General features: G+C 41.4%; 1 protein-coding gene across 2 annotated transcripts in view; it reads left to right on the top strand.

Annotated features, from left to right (window-relative positions):
- Window positions 1-16,976, top strand: part of clstn1 (calsyntenin 1) — a 74,783-nt gene that overhangs the window by 22,956 nt on the left and 34,851 nt on the right. For both annotated transcript variants that reach the window (XM_055892393.1, XM_055892392.1), the window contains exon 2: window positions 12,482-12,604. In XM_055892393.1, the coding sequence (XP_055748368.1) occupies window positions 12,482-12,604 (123 nt within the window). The remainder of the gene's footprint in view (window positions 1-12,481; window positions 12,605-16,976) is intronic.

Genomic DNA, 16,976 nt, shown 5'->3' with positions numbered 1-16,976 from the left:
GTGTTATAGTGTAAAAATTTACTACAAAGTGTAAATGGGATAATTTTGTTTATAAACTCAGTCTCGTCCAAAACTGAGATTTGCGAGATGATTATAAAAAATAGTATGCCATGGAATAAACTGTACGCCACAGTTTTCCTTGGGTTAGTTTTATTTCAATCCTGCCCACAGCTGGCAGCACCCAAGTAATCTTTAATTTGGCACGAAGCTGCACGCAACACGATTGTAATGCCGGTGGTACATTAGGTTTGATTTTGGATATCTCTCTGGGGCTAGTAATGGACATCTGTAAATTACTCAATGGACAATATATTACATTTTCAATAGTTTAAAATTTCAATGACTTAACCTCAAACCAACTATCATTTATTGAAAGCGTTTAATGAACTAAAAGGTGTTTAACATGAAAATATTGTTCCATTTACATTGCATAATTTATTGACGGTCCCTAACTAGCCCCACAGATGGGCTATCCGAAGTCCAACCAATTTTGCCACGGTCCCACAGCAGTGGAATGAAGCTAATTTGCGAAAAAAGATGGCTAGCTTGCAAGCTAGCCTAGGCTACTTCCAGACACATTACCTAGTTAGACTGTTTCAAGTTAACTAGGAGGGTGAGTGACTGTAACTGTGTACTGTTTTGTCAGAGTGAATGTGCAAACGCTTCCCACGTGCGAACACTCAAGAGACACCCACATCAAAGCACACCCCCAAGACCCAAATCTCGTTCTCAGTCGCATTTCCTAATGAGGAGGAAGGAAACAGAGGTTACATCAATTAGTTCACCCCTTTTTAGACAAAAATTCTGACTTCAAGAAATAGGCCATTCGAGGAGTTGCTCTGACAGTCTAATTTGATGTAATCGACCTCCCCCTTGCTTGTACAAACAATGGAGGAGAAAAGAGTAAAGGCCCACCCCCCACATGTGCCATGTCATACCTGGATGTGCCTTTTAAGTAAATCAGGTGATTTAAGGGACTTAACATCAATTTCACACGGCGTGCACTAAACGATGTGTTGAATTTCACTTTAAATGGGATTGTTTTAGCTTCAGCAAATTTGATAGAAGCTGTGTGTGTGTGTGAGATTGAAACTAGTTTTCAATGACATAGCGTGGAGAGTCATGGCCCGTTTTCAAAGAGAGGGAACGTTTCCACATTTTAGGTTGCCACTTGTTTAGAGGGGAAATAGTCTCCTTTGACTTTCTCATTCTTGGCTGAAATAGTAACTATCAACTCATCTGAATATAAAAAATCCTAACCTCAATCTCTTTTTCTTTTTACTCTAGTCTTAGCTGTAGGATGGTTAGATGGATTGTGAGCAATGCTCAGTATTTTATTGTTCTTTATTCAGGCAATTACTATCTCATCTCACTGTAAGTCACCACATGCCCCTTTCACATGTATGACCCATGTCTCTCACACATTGCAGAGCAACTTGATACAAGGTTCAATAACACTGCCAGAGATGGTTAGCTTGTGAATGACCATGTTCTGCTGTATCTGTACCAGTGGGCTGGCAAATAGGGTAGATTGCTTGCTGGTTTGTACATTCTGGCCCAGCTGATGAAGTGAACTTATGTTATATTGTTGAAGTGAAAAATAAGTGTGCCCAGGAGAAACACTGTAGTTGTTTACACAAGACATATATAATTCATTTGATAGCAGTAGTGCTTCACATACTAGAAAGAATGGCGTAGTGCTGTGATATATAAGGTTATTCCATGTAGTTAGGACACTCAAACATTAGGCTGTTCCAAGTTATGGTGTGGTTGATCATTGGAAAGCAGCTTGCCCAAGGATGTGACCTAACTTTATCCCTCTGTTGGGTTGAGATTCTGTGGAGACTTAAAGCAGCTTATCGAGGTAGTCTGCTCTTGCAATCTGTCTATAGACAACCACCACACTTCAGGTCATGTGAGACATGCTGTTAAGGCATTTTCGGTGCGCCATCCATTCTGATTCACAGAAAGAGCCCAACACTGCAAGCCCTCAAAAACCCCGTTAGGTCTCCCAGAGCCATATATTTAGATTACACATTGTGTATACAGATTATTAAGAACACCTACTCTTTCCATGACAGACTGACCAGGTGAATCCAGGTGAAAGCTATGTTCCCTTATTGATTTATGTTCACTCATTTATTAGTGTAGATGAAGGGGAGGAGACGGGTTAAAAAATAGTTTTAAGCCATAAGACAATTGCGACATGAGTTGTGTATGTGTGCCATTCAGATGGTGAATTGGCAAGACAAAATATGTATGTGCCTTTTTGAACTGGGTATTGTAGAAGGAGCCAGGCGTACTGATTTATATGAAGATCTGCAATGCTGCTGGGTTTTTCACACTCAACAAAGGACATCCAGCCAACTTGACACAACTGTAGGAAGTATTGGAGTCAACATGGGTCAGTATTAGAGGTCGACCGATTATGATTTTTCAACGCCCTTACCGATACTGATTTAATGGAGGACCAAAAAAAGCCGATATTGATTAATTGGCCGATTTTAATTGAAAAAATATATATTTTTAATTTTATATATTTTTATTTATATATATATAATAATGACAATTACATCAATACTGAATGAACACTTTTATTTTAACTTAATATAATACATAAATAAAAATACATTTAGTCTCAAATAAATAATGAAACATGTTAAATTTGTTTTAAATAATGCAAAAACACAGTGTTGGAGAAGAAAGTAAAAGTGCAATAAGTGCCATGTAAAAAAGCTAATGTTTTACTTCCTTGCTCAGAACATGAGGACATATGAAAGGTGATGGTTCCTTTTAACAGGAGTATTCAATATTCCCAGTTAAGAAGTTTTAGGTTGTAGTTATTATAGGACTATTTCTCTCTATACCATTTGTGTTTCATATACCTTTGACTATTGGATGTTCTTATAGGCACTTTAGTATTGCCAGTCAGACTGCTCTATCAAATATCAAATCATAGACTTAATCATAATATAATAAACACACAGAAATATGAGCCTTTGGCTATTAATATGGTCAAATCCGGAAACTATAATTTCGAAAACAAAACGTTAATTATTTCAGTGAAATACGGAACCGTTCCATATTTTATCGAACGGGTGGCATCCATAAGTCTAAATATTGCTGTTACATTGCACAACCTTAAATGTTATGTCATAATTATGTAAAATTCTGGCAAATTAACTACGGTCTTTGTTAGGAAGAAATGGTCTTCACACAGTTCGCAACGAGCCAGGCGGCCCAAACTGCTGCATATACCCAGACTCTGCTTGCACAGAACACAAGAGAAGTGACACAATTTCCCGAGTTAATATTGCCAGCTAACATGAATTTCTTTTAACTAAATATGCAGGTTTAAAAATATAAACTTGTGTATTGATTTTAAAGAAAGGCATTGATGTTTATGGTTAGGTACATTGGTGCAACGACAGTGTTTTTTATGCGAATGAGCTTGTTAAATCATCACCCGTTTGGCGAAATAGCCTGTTATTCAATGATAAATTAACAGGCACCACATTGATTATTTGCAACACAGGACAAGCTAGTTAAACTAGTAATATCATCAACCATGTGTAGTTAACTAGTGATTATTTAAGATTGATTTGTTTTTTATAAGATAAGTTTAATGCCAGCTAGCAACTTGAAATCATCCCTAATTAATCGGCCATGCCGATTTAATCGGTTGTCTTCCAGTCAGTATCCCTGTGGAACGCTTTCGACACCTTGTAGAGTCCATTCCCCGACGATTTGAGGCTGTGGGGGAGTTATACTCTGTGTATATGCTCTGGGATTTTCCATTTGGTTTTTCATATGACTAGAGAGAGAGGGTGAATATAAAGTAATAGCTAAATTGATCTTATCAAATGTCTCAAAGTATTATCAAAATATGAAACAGATATTAGGGCTGTAATGAGGGTATATATGGATTATGTGATAGTAAAAATAATATTTTACAAAGTGACATGATATAATTTAACACATTACTTAGTCTATCCTGTCATATCATCATGGCTACTTAGTTGTACTTAATTATTCAAGTTATTCCAAAGTTGTAGCCTACATGTCTTTTATGTAATCCGGAGGTACACTACATGACAAAAGTATGTGGACACCACTTCAAATGAGTGGATTCGGCTATTTCAGCCACACCCGTTGCTGACAGGTGTATACTATTGAGCACATGGCCATGCAATCTCCATAGACAAACATTGACAGTAGATCGGCCCATTCTCTTATCATCACTCAGTGCCTGGGCTTACCTCCGCTGTACCCGCACCCCACCATACTCCTGTCTGCACATTTTGCCATGAATCTAGCTCCTTTTATTCTTTGTCCCCAACGCTCTAGGCGACCAGTTTTGATAGCCTTTAGCCGTACCCTCATCCTACTCCTCCTCTGTTCCTCGGGTGATGTGGAGGTAAACCCAGGCCCTGCGTGTCCCCAGGCACCCTCATTTGTTGACTTCTGTGATATAAAAACCTTGGTTTCACGCATGTCAACATCAGAAGCCTCCTCCCTAAGTTTGCTTTACTCACTGCTTTAGCACACTCCGCCAACCCTGATGTCCTAGCCATGTCTGAATCCTGGCTTAGGAAGGCCACCAACAATTCTGAGATTTCCATACCCAGCTACAACATTTTCCGTCAAGATAGAACTGCCAAAGGGGGAGGAGTTGCAATCTACTGCAGAGATAGCCTGCAAAGTTCTGTCATACTTTCCAGGTCAATACCCAAACAATTTGAACTTCTAATTTTAAAAATGTACCTCTCCAGAACTAAGTCTCTTACTGTTGCCGCCTGCTATCGGCCCCCCTCCGCTCCCAGCTGTGCCCTGGACACCATTTGTGAATTGATCGCCCCCCATCTAGCTTTAGAGTTCGTTCTGTTAGGTGACCTAAACTGGGATATGCTTAACACCCCGGCAGTCCTACAATCTAAGCTAGATGCCCTCAATCTCACACAAATCATCAAGGAACCCACCAGGTACAACCCTAAATCTGTAAACATGGGCACCCTCATAGACATTATCCTGACCAACTTGCCCTCCAAATACACCTCCGCTGTTTTCAATCAGGATCTCAGCGATCACTGCCTCATTGCCTGTATCCGCTATGGGTCCGCGGTCAAACGACCACCCCTCATCACTGTCAAACGCTCCCTAAAACACTTCTGCGAGCAGGCCTTTCTAATCGACCTGGCCCGGGTATCCTGGAAGGATATCGACCTAATCCCGTCAGTTGAGGATGCCTGGTCATTCTTTAAAAGTAATTTCCTCACCATCATAGATAAGCATGCCCCGTTCAAAAAAATGCAGAACTAAGAACAGATATAGCCCTTGGTTCACTCCAGACCTGACTGCCCTTGACCAGCACAAAAACATCCTGTGGCGGACTGCAATGGCATCGAATAGTCCCTGCGATATGCAACTGCTCAAGGAAGTCAGTAACCAATACACGCAGTCAGTCAGGAAAGCAAAGGGTAGCTTTTTCAAGCAGAAATTCGCATCCTGTAGCTCTAACTCCAAAAAGTTTTGGGACACTGTAAAGTCCATGGAGAACAAGAGCACCACCTCCCAGCTGCCCACTGCACTGAGGCTAGGTAACATGGTCACCACTGATAAATCCATGATAATCGAAAATTTCAATAAGCATTTCTCAACGGCTGGCCATGCCTTCCTCCTGGCTACTCCAACCCCGGCCAACAGCTCCGCCTCCCCTGTAGCTACTCGCCCAAGCCTCCCCAGCTTCTCCTTCACCCAAATCCAGACAGCAGATGTTCTGAAAGAGCTGCAAAACCTGGACCCGTACAAATCAGCTGGGCTAGACAATCTGGACCCTTTCTTTCTAAAACTATCCGCCGCCATTGTTGCAACCCCTATTACCAGCCTGTTCAACCTCTTTCGTATCGCCTGAGATCCCCAAAGATTGGAAAGCTGCCGCGGTCATCCCCCTCTTCAAAGGGGGTGACACCCTAGACCCAAACTGTAACAGACCTACAGTATATCCATCCTGCCCTGCCTATCTAAAGTCTTCGAAAGCCAAGTTAATAAACATATCACTGACCATTTCGAATCCCACCGTACCTTCTCCGCTGTGCAATCCGGCTTCTGAGCCGGTCACAGGTGCACCTCAGCCACGCTCAAGGTACTAAACGATATCATAACCGCCATCGATAAAAGACAGTACTGTGCAGCTGTCTTCATCGACCTGGCCAAGGCTTTCGACTCTGTCAATCACCGCATTCTTATTGGCAGACTCAATAGCCTTGGTTTTTCTAATGACTGCCTCGCCTGGTTCACCAACTACTTTGCAGACAGAGTTCAGTGTGTCAAATCGGAGGGCATGTTGTCCGGACCTCTGGCAGTCTCTATGGTGGTACCACAGGGTTCAATTCTCGGGCCGACTCTTTTCTCTGTATATTTCAATGATGTCGCTCTTGCTGCGGGCGATTCCCTGATCCACCTTTACGCAGACGACACCATTCTGTTTACTTCTGGCCCTTCCTTGGACACTGTGTTAACCTGTTTGGGCTGCAAGCTGAATATTGAAAAAACTGGAAAATGTGTGCACATTTTCAAACGGCCTCCTAAGAAACTTTTTATTTTCCAATATGCATATATTTACTACTGTTGGATAGATAACAGTCTATAGTTTCTAAAAAGGTTTGAATTGTTTCTCTAAGTCGAACAGAAATATTTTTACAGCCATTTTCCCAGCCGAATTGAGATTTCCAAAATGCGATGTGTCTCTTTAAGACCTTCTCTATAAAAGGCCATTTGACTTGGGACCATAGAAACACGTCACACGCCTTCGTCAGGCTGTAATGCGGAAGTGAGAATTGAAAGGAGTCGAATATCTCGTCCATGGACTGAATAACACACCTTCTTGTGAGACCTGCGCAGTTAAAAAAAAATTCCGGGCGCGAAGCAGAATTTGGTCTCGGCTTCTGGAAGAAGGTAGATAACGTTGAATATGATCTCTGACTACGATATTATTTGATACATGTCACAAAATCATCCTAAAGTATGTTTTTTCAATATACTTTAATTATATTATTGCAATTTATGCAATTTTAAGAAACGCTGAGTAGCGCCGCAATGCTATTGTGCTTGCTAACCAAAGAGGGAAATAATTCGTTCTGGAACCCAACTAAAGACTCTACTGGACATTGGACCCCGTTACAACATTCTGATGGAATATCAACAAAGATAAGACCCAATTTGGGATGCTTTTTCATATATCTGTTGAGCTGTGCTGTGCTAACTGGGCTAACTGTGCTAGGCTAGCGCTTGACCAATGCTAGTGCTGACTTATGCTAGCTTATGTTGTTAGCTAATATAACGATATATTGTGTTTTCGCTGTAAAACACTTCAAAAATCGGAAATGTTGGCTTTATTCACACGATATCTGTCTTTCATTAGCTATCCACCATATGTTTTTCTGAAATGTTTTATGAGGTGTAATTAGTAGCCGACGTTGGTGTATGTATTTTCTCTGGCTACTCCCGTCTGGATTCAGACTCTAGCTATGTGTTAGCATTTTTGGTAGCATCAATGTAAAACTGATTTATAGCTAAAATATGCACTTTTTATGAACAAAACATAGATTTATTGTGTAACATGTTATATGACTGTCATCTGAGGTAGTTTTTTCTGGGCTCTTTAGGTTGGTTTTAGTTTATTTCGGTTGGCTTGTGCATGCTACTTGAATCATAATTCATACTTCATAATCATATCCATACGTGTCTGTCCACTTTTGTATTTGGTGGTGAGCTAACATAAATATATGTGGTGTTTTCTCTGTAAAACATTTAAAAAATCGGACATGTTGGCTGGATTGACAAGATGTTTATCTTTCAAATGCTGTATTGGACTTGTTAATGTGTAAAAGTTAAATATTTTAAAAAAATAGATTTTGAATTTCGCGCCCTGCAGCTGTTGTCATTGTCGTTCCGATTTCGGGCTTGCAGCCCAAACAGACTAACTAACCTCCAAACGAGCTTCAATGCCATACAACACTCCTTCCATGGCCTCCAACTGCTCTTAAACGCTAGTAAAACCAAATGCATGCTTTTCAACCGTTCGCTGCCCGCACCCGCCCGCCCGACTAGCATCACCACCCTGGACAGTTCCGACCTAGAATATGTGGACAACTACAAATACCTAGGTGTCTGGCTAGACTGTAAAATCTCCTTCCAGACTCATATTAAACATCTCCAATCCAAAATCAAATCTAGAATCGGCTTTCTATTTCGCAACAAAGCCTCCTTCACTCACGCTGCCAAACTTACCCTAGTAAAACTGACTATCCTACCGATCCTCGACTTCGGCGATGTCATCTACAAAATAGCTTCCAACACTCTACTCAGCAAACTGGATGCAGTCTATCACAGTGCCATCCGTTTTGTTACCAAATCACCTTATACCACCCACCACTGCGACCTGTATGCTCTAGTCTGCTGGCCCTCGCTACATTCTCGTCGCCAGACCCACTGGCTCCAGGTCATCTAAGTCTATGCTAGGTAAAGCTCCGCCTTATCTCAGTTCACTGGTCATGATAACAACACCCACCCGTAGCACACGTTCCAGCAGGTATATCTCACTGATAATCCCCAAAGCCAACACCTCATTTGGCCACCTTTCCTTCCAGTTCTCTGCTGCCAGTGACTGGAACGAATTGCAAAAATCGCTGAAGTTGGAGACTTTTATTTCACTCACCAACTTTAAACATCAACTATCTGAGCAGCTAACCGATCGCTGCAGCTGTACATAGTCCACCTGTAAATAGTCCACCCAATCTACCTACCTCATCCCCATACTGTTTTTATTTGATTTACTTTTCTGCTCGTTTGCACACCAGTATCTCTACTTGCACATCATCATCTGCTCATTTATCACTCCAGTGTTAATCTGCTAAATTGTAATTATTTGCTCCTATGGCCTATTTATTGCCTACCTCCTCATGCCTTTTGCACACACTGTATATAGACTTTCTTTTTTCTACTGTGTCATTGACTTGTTTATTGTGTTATTGGCTTGTTTATTGTTTACTCCATGTGTAACTCTGTGTTGTTGTCTGTGTCACATTGCTTTGCTTTATCTTGGCCAGGTCGCAGGTTAAACCAGGTTAAATATAGGTGAGAAAAAAAATAAAAAATATTGAATAGCTCAGTGACTTTCAATGTGGCACCGTCATAGGATGCCATCATTCCAATAAGTCAGTTTGTCCAATTTCAGCCATGCTACAGCTGCCCTGCTGTTATTGTTAAGTGGAAATGTCTAGGAGCAACAACGGCTCAGCCGCGGAGTAGTAGGCCCCACAAGCTCACAGAACAGGACCGCTGAAGCGCGTAGCGCTTAAAAAACGTCATGAAATGGGTTTCCATGATCGAGCAACCGCACACAAGCCGAAGATCACCATGAGCAATGCCAAGCGTCGGCTGGAGTGGTGTAAAGCTCGCCGCCTTTGCACTCTGGCACAGTGGAAACGTGTTCTCTGGGGTGATGAATCGCGTTTCACCATCTGGCAGTCCGACGGACGAATCTGGCTTCGGCAGATGCGAGGAGAACGCTACCTGCCCGAATGCATAGTGCCAAATGTGAATTTTGGTGAAGGAGGAATAATGGTCTGTGGCTGTTTTTCATGGTTCGGGCTAGGCCCCTTAGCTCCAGATGAGGGAAATCTTAACGCTACCACATACAATGACATTCTAAACTATTCTTTGTGGCAACAGTTTAGAGAATGCCCTTTCCAGTTTCAGCATGACAATGCCCCCGTGCACTAAGCGAGGTCCATATAGAAATGGTTTGTCGAGATCAGTGTCAGAGAACTTGACTGATCTGCACAGAGCCCTCCCATCAAACACCTTTGGGATGAATTGGAACGCTGACTGTGAGACAGGCCTAATCGCCCAACATCAGTGCCTGACCTCACTAATGCTCTTGTGGCTGAAGGGAACCAAGTCCCCACAGTAATGTTCCAACATCTAGTGGAAAGCCTTCCCAGACGAAGGAGGCTATTAAAGCAGCAAATGGGGGACCAACTCAATATTAATGGCCATGATTTTGGAATGAGATGTTCAACATACATACTTTTGTCCATGTAGTGTATCTCTTGAACAGGAAACCATTCAGTATTTCAGTGCAGTCTCATTCAGGTGCCTAAGGTTGAATAGCTCAACAACAAATAACAAATACAACAGGAATTTATAACCCTAAAATTGTATGGCAGAATGTAAAGAATATACAGCACCAAGAGCTCGGGTGTCATGTAATTGGATATTTTTATGTGTTTATATAAAGGGAAGACATATATTTGTTGTCTTTCAGCAAGTAATGTCTCTTTACAACATGATTTCCTTGAGAATGAGTGTTAGTAATAGAAACATGTAATGGTTGTTTCCCATTCCACAATTACTAAGCACAACCAAATGTTGGCACAGGAGAAAATGTAAAAGGAAAATTGTGTTAAATTTTAGATGGCTAATGGGATTTGCCAGTCTAGGCCACATACAAAATGTAGGTAGGTAGATGTAACTTGCAGGCTTTCATGGTCCTCTACAGACAAATTTTCACGAGGCATAGATAAACTGCTACTTTGAACTACCTTGAAAAGAAGCATAGTGTTTGGTTTGTTTATCTTTTATGGGCAACCTATGATTTGGTCCTTTGATTAAGCTGTTACTATAAGCAGAATGTAGCCACAAGACTGGCTCAATGGGTCATTCTGAGGTCAGGACATTTGAACTTTAGTTTAACATAAAATTGTATTTGTCAAATGCGCTGAATACAACAGGTGTAGACCTTAGTGAAATGCTTACTTACAAGCCCTTAGCCAACAATGAAGTTTTAAGAAAAATAAGTGTTAAGTAAAAATAGATAAGTAAAAAAATAATAAACATTGAGATTTTTGATTTATTTAAGAGCGGCAGTAAAATAACAGTAGCGAGGCTATATACAAATGGTACCGTGTATATACCGTGTATATTGTTTTGAGTTCCTTATTTTGCCGTCTTCCTGTCAGATCAATTCATCTATTACCGCTCTCTCAGGATCCCAACAGACAACACATGCCTGGTCAGCTTACCGTATTTCTTATCATGCCCCATGCCCGTCTCTGTCAGAGTCAGACACAGTCATCGGTGTCAGTGTTGACATCACCAACACCGAGCTAGTCAATCTGCTGATTCAGGAGTGGCTCCATATTTACTTTGAGAGTGCGATTCCACTATCCCTTGCTCGCATCAACACAGGTTTCTAATCCAGCCCAAATGTGTCAGTCACTGCAGCTTTTTCTGTAGCCGCCAGCTAAAAGTGAATCCTGTCTGCAGCTGGGGCCGTGTCCCGGGCCAACAGACTAGAGCACAAAGCTCTAATGAGCCAGACTGCTGGTCCACACAGTTTCTGCTGGGACTCAAGCTGCAGGAGTCATTGGCCCGATGACAATGCTGTCAAACCTCATCCACTTAGTGTGGCTGAGTCAATGTTTCCCCTACCATTACTTGGCATAAGCGGGCGATGAGCGGTGCACCCCCACCTGGCTTTGGTGCTCTTTGCTGAAGAATTTGGCTTCAATTGGAAGAAACTGTGTCAGCACCTCTAGATTTGCTGCAAGTGCCTTTGCGCAATACGTTGATGTCTTTCAGAAAAATACATGAATTGTGTAGCCAAGCATGAGCAGACTTTGTTTACGGGGCCATGACAGAGGTGTAGGTGGGTGGTAGAAACTCCCAGAAGGCAAGGTGCAGTCTAAAACTATAGACTTTAACTTGTGACTGAGTGAAAGTTTTAATTTAAGGTACATTGTTTGAGCCCTATGTGCTCTCGCTCTCTTAATTCAAAGGTCTTTTTACATTTCCAAAGCAAGTTGAATTGTTAATAAATAAAAGTGGCATAAACAATCAGAAATGAACAGTAAATATTACATTTGCAAACGTTTCAAAAGAACGGAGAAATTTTAAATGTTATATTACTGGCTATGTACTGTCTTGTAACAATGTGCAAACAGTTGAAGTACGAAAGAGAAAATAAATAGACATAAATATAGTTTGTATTTACAATGGTGTTTGCTTCACTGGTTGCCCTTTTCTTGTGGCAACAGATCACAAATCTTGCTACTGTGGTATTTCACCTAATAGATGTGGGAGTATATCAAAATTGGATTTGTTTTTAAATTCTTCGTGGGTCTGTGTAGTCTGAGGGAAATCTCTGTCTCGGTCTCTCTCAGTATCTCTGCCCAGCTGAAGGTGTTTAGAGAATCCTGTGCTTGAAGGCTGGCTGATTGCTGGAATGTCTTCAAGTGTGCCAGTTCAGGAATAGATGATTGGGAGAACGGCCCACAGTAGTCCTATAGTTTCAAGTATCGGGTCAGGCCGCTCTACTTTTAATTTGCCCTCTGTCCCAGAATCAGGTGCTTCAAAACCCTGGATGTTTTTCTTATGAAAATGCATGGGAGCTAATTTTGTCTCTTTCTCTCTTCTATAGTTAATAAGCACAAGCCATGGATCGAGACGACGTATCATGGCATCGTAACAGAAAATGACGACAAAGTACTTCTGGACCCTCCACTTATCGCCCTGGACAAAGACGCCCCACTGCGCTACGCAGGTGAGAGATGAGCTTTTTCTTCAACACTATCCTGATAGGTCATTTTCTCTGAACCCCTCGATTCATGGATTCTGTTTTTTCTCTCCTTTCGTTTACCATAAGGCGAGGAGAACAAATATAACCATTACAGATATATTAGATTGAATCATTTGCCAAAATTCCAGGTGTACAATGCTGCAAGTCAGTGGTTTGATAGCGAGCAGTCACAAAAATGTTATCATTTATTGGTTTTCATTGGTTAATCATGCTGCTTTGCTCTTCAGAGACTTTTCAGTAGCGAATCGGGGATGCAGTAGCTACACATGATACAATGTTAGCATTCATATGGAATCTATTTACTTGATGTCTCTATATGATCTTAAACCCACTTTGACCTCTGTAGAATGTGAAGAAGCATCAAGTTAATCTCTTTAATTTACGGCCAAGCTATGTCATCTGTGCTCCTTCTGCAAAGTCCAGTCATACACTCTACATTAATCTTCGTTAAGTGCACCACCCAGTTTATGTTCCAAATCTGCCAGGGGAGATATTGCATATTAGATTTGTTTTCACCACACAGTGGTCCGCAGCTGGTCCCCATATCCACCCTAAGGATCCTTTCATATCCAGATCAATCAGAAGTTTCCCTTTTAATGTTCATCTCCGAGGAGAGGCACAATTAAACTGATATGTGCCAAGGCAGCATTAGGGCACTTTTTTAAAAATCATACAAGAGATTGACTTTGGCTGAGGTTCAAAGCACCGTGGTATTGGGAATGGCTTTTTCCCCTCCATCCCATTCATTCTGTGATCTTCAGTACTCCCTACACAACTCTCCCATGTCCCTTGTTGTGCCCTTGCCCCTTTATTTTTTATCACACATTAAGTGAATTTACTGTACTTAATCAACTGAGATGGGTGTGCCAGTTTTACTCAGAGAAAACAACTAAAGAATACCACAAATTATGTTCCTGTTATATTCTAGACTAGAACTTGACCACAATGAAATGGTCCGTCTACTCCAGATTGTTAATGTATTTGATTTGAACGAAAGGGTGCATAACCCAGCCCAATAGAGAACTCAACGTGAAGAGGAATCAAAATGCCCATTCATTGCACAACGATGGGTTCCTCTTACAGTAGTAAATTGGAGTTCAATGGAGCGCTCCACGCTGCCCTTCTTTGTACACCACTCACCCATTTGATGAGGAGGGCAGGGAAAGTGGACAGCGTGTCCCAGCAAAGTACAGACAAGGTTCACTGCAGTGCCACTGTACTCGATGGGATGAGCAGGGATGCTGAATCCACGGCTTGAATGTCTGTGTGAGAATGGTGTGTGGGTGTGTGCCATACATCATTGGTGTGTGCATTAGAGGTCGACCGACTATGATTTTTCAACACCGATACCGATTATTGGAGGACTTAAAAAAGTCGATGCCGATTTCCCCCCCCCCCCCCCCACCTCTTCTTTAATTTTTTTTAATGTATTTATTTATTTGTAATAATGACAATTACAACAATACTGAATGAACACTTTTATTTTAATATAATACATATAATACATAAATCAAAATCAATTTAGCCTCAAATAAATAATGAAACATGTTCAATTTGGTTTAAATAATGCAAAAACAAAGTGTTGGAGAAGAAAGTGCAATATGTGCCATGTAAAACAGCTAACGTTTAAGTTCCTTGCTCAGAACATGAGTACATATGAAAGCTGGTGGTTCCTTTTAACGTGAGTCCTTCAATATTCCCAGGTAAGACGTTTTAGGTTGAGGTTATTTTAGGAATTATAGGACTATTTCTCTCTATACCATTTGTATTTCATATACCTTTGACTATTGGATGTTCTTATAGGCACTTTAGTATTGCCAGTGTAATGGTATAGCTTCCGTCCCTCTCCTCGCCCCTACCTGGGCTCGAACCAGCAACACAACGACAACAGCCACCCTCGAAGCAGCGTTACCCATGCAGAGCAAGGGGAACAACTAGTCCAAGTCTCAGAGCGAGTGACGTTTGAAACGCTATTAGCGCGCACCCCGCTAACTAGCTTGCCATTTCACATCGGTTACACCAGCCTAATCTCGGGAGTTGATAGGCTTGAAGTCATAAACAGTGCAATGCTTGAAGCACAACGAAGAGCTGCTGGCAAAATGCACGAAAGGGCTGTTGAATGAATGCTTACGAGCATGCTGCTGCCTACCACCGCTCAGACTGCTCTATCAAATCATAGACTTAATTACAACATAATAACACACAGAAATACGAGCCTTAGGACATTAATATGGTCAAATCTGGAAACTATAATTTCGAAAATTAAACGTTTAAACGTTTTAAACGATTAAACGTTCCGTATTTTATCTAATGGTGGCATCCATAAGTCTAAGTGACATTATTTCCCTAGTTTAATATTGCCTGCTAACATGGATTTCTTTTAATGAAATATGCAGGTTTAAAGAAATATACTTCTGTGTATTGATTTTAAGAAAGACATTGATGTTTATGGTTAGGTACATTCGTGCAACGATTATGCTTTTTTCGCAAATGCGCTTTTGTTAAATCATCCCCCGTTTGGCGAAGTTGGCTGTCTTTGTTAGGAAGAAATAGTCTTCAGAGTTCGCAACGAGCCAGGCGGCCCAAACTGCTGCATATACCCTGACTCTGCTTGCACAGAAAGCAAGTTAAAAGAAATCCATGTTAGCAGGCAATATTAACTAAAAATTATGCTTAAAAATATATACTTGTGTATTGATTTTAAGAAAGGCATTGATGTTTATGGTTAGGTACACATTGGTGAAACGACAGTGCTTTTTTCGCGAATGCGCTTGTTAAATCACCCGTTTGGCGAAGTAGGCCATGATTCAATGATAAATTAACAGGCACCGCATCGATTATATGCAACGCAGGACAAGCTAGATAAACGAGTAATATCATCAACCATGTATAGTTAACTAGTGATTATGTTAAGATTTATTGTGTTTTATAAGATACGTTTAATGCTAGCTAGCACCTTACCTTGGCTCCTTGCTGCACTCGCATAACAGGTAGTCAGCCCGCCACGCAGTCTCCTCGTGGAGTGCAATGTAATCGGTGACCAAAAATGCCGATTTACTGATTGTTATGAAAACATGAAATCGGCCCTAAATAATCGGCCATTCCGATTTAATCGGTCGACCTCTAGTGTGCATGCATCGTCGTGGCTGTGTCAGCCTGTCCATATGTGTACGTGTGGGTGTGTTCACTAGTGCAGCGATGGTAGGTTTTTAAGCTGCGGGAAGCTTGAAAATGAGCACAGCAGCCATAGAAATAGCCATTCCCTGAACTACATTACAGGGACACAGTCAAGGACTCCTGTAGTATTTAGCCACAACAACATTTGGGTTACTTATTCCCTAATGTGACTCTGAGTAGTAGGGACATCTGTACTGGACATTGGAGTATGATGCAGTATGGACATTTTGCCTTAACATGAGATCAATTCCTAATTTTAGTCCAAGACAATGAGCTTATGACAGTTGAATTGATCTGGCTTGTTTGTGTCTGCTTAGTGTACCATTGATACCATTTACCAATATCTCCCTATTATTTTGTATGATTTATCTTCCTTGAAATGTGATTAGTCTTGACAGGAACTCCTGCTACTGAAGGGGGGGATGAGCTAGCCTAGCTCTCTAAAATCTGTGTTTACATCAGGAAAGGGGGCTGTAGTATAACAAACAGGAGTGCAGTCAGAACAGCTGCTGTAAGAGCCTCTAAGTCAAAGATATTTGTGAAACATCCTTTGATTCATTGTGAATTTCATATTCTCACGTATCCCTAAAACATAGAATTTGGGTTACCACAGAACCAATTAAGTCACCATTTGATCTGCTAAACATCATTTGACTACCCCATTGTGGAGTTCACATTGTCACGTATCCCTCAGTTCAGGTTTCGGCCCACTCTTACGACATCTGCCATCAACCGGCAATACAAAGGGCATCAAGGGGCCTAGAATCACATTGTGCTGGGATGAGGTCTTGTAGAAAATGTTGGGGGCTTGTAGCCAGAGCAGAGGGCCAAGGCACACAGGGTAGGCTGTGGGTAGAATTTCCCGAGTCTCAGCTATGTTGTCATTAGGGCTGGGGAGAGCATGGGGTGGGGGGAGGCCCAAAGCTTCCACCGCATGGTTGGTCCTGAACAGAGGCCCCTAATGGGAAATCTATTTCTAATTGTCTAGGTGAAAAATAAACGGACAGCTCACCCCACGAGAGGCCAGGGATACGGGTCGTAAACAATCAACCAAGCAGAACCGGCCTAATGTTAGCTGACCCAGGAGTATGCTGTGAAGTTGTATCTCAACGCTCAGTTTGAAATACTGTATGTTAGCTTTTGGTTTAGTAGCACATTT

The sequence above is a fragment of the Salvelinus fontinalis genome, chromosome 31 (assembly GCF_029448725.1).
Source record: "Salvelinus fontinalis isolate EN_2023a chromosome 31, ASM2944872v1, whole genome shotgun sequence".
Lineage (NCBI taxonomy): Eukaryota > Metazoa > Chordata > Actinopteri > Salmoniformes > Salmonidae > Salvelinus > Salvelinus fontinalis.
The sequence above is the reverse complement of the archived record's forward strand: the minus strand, read 5'-3'. Positions and strand labels throughout refer to the sequence as shown.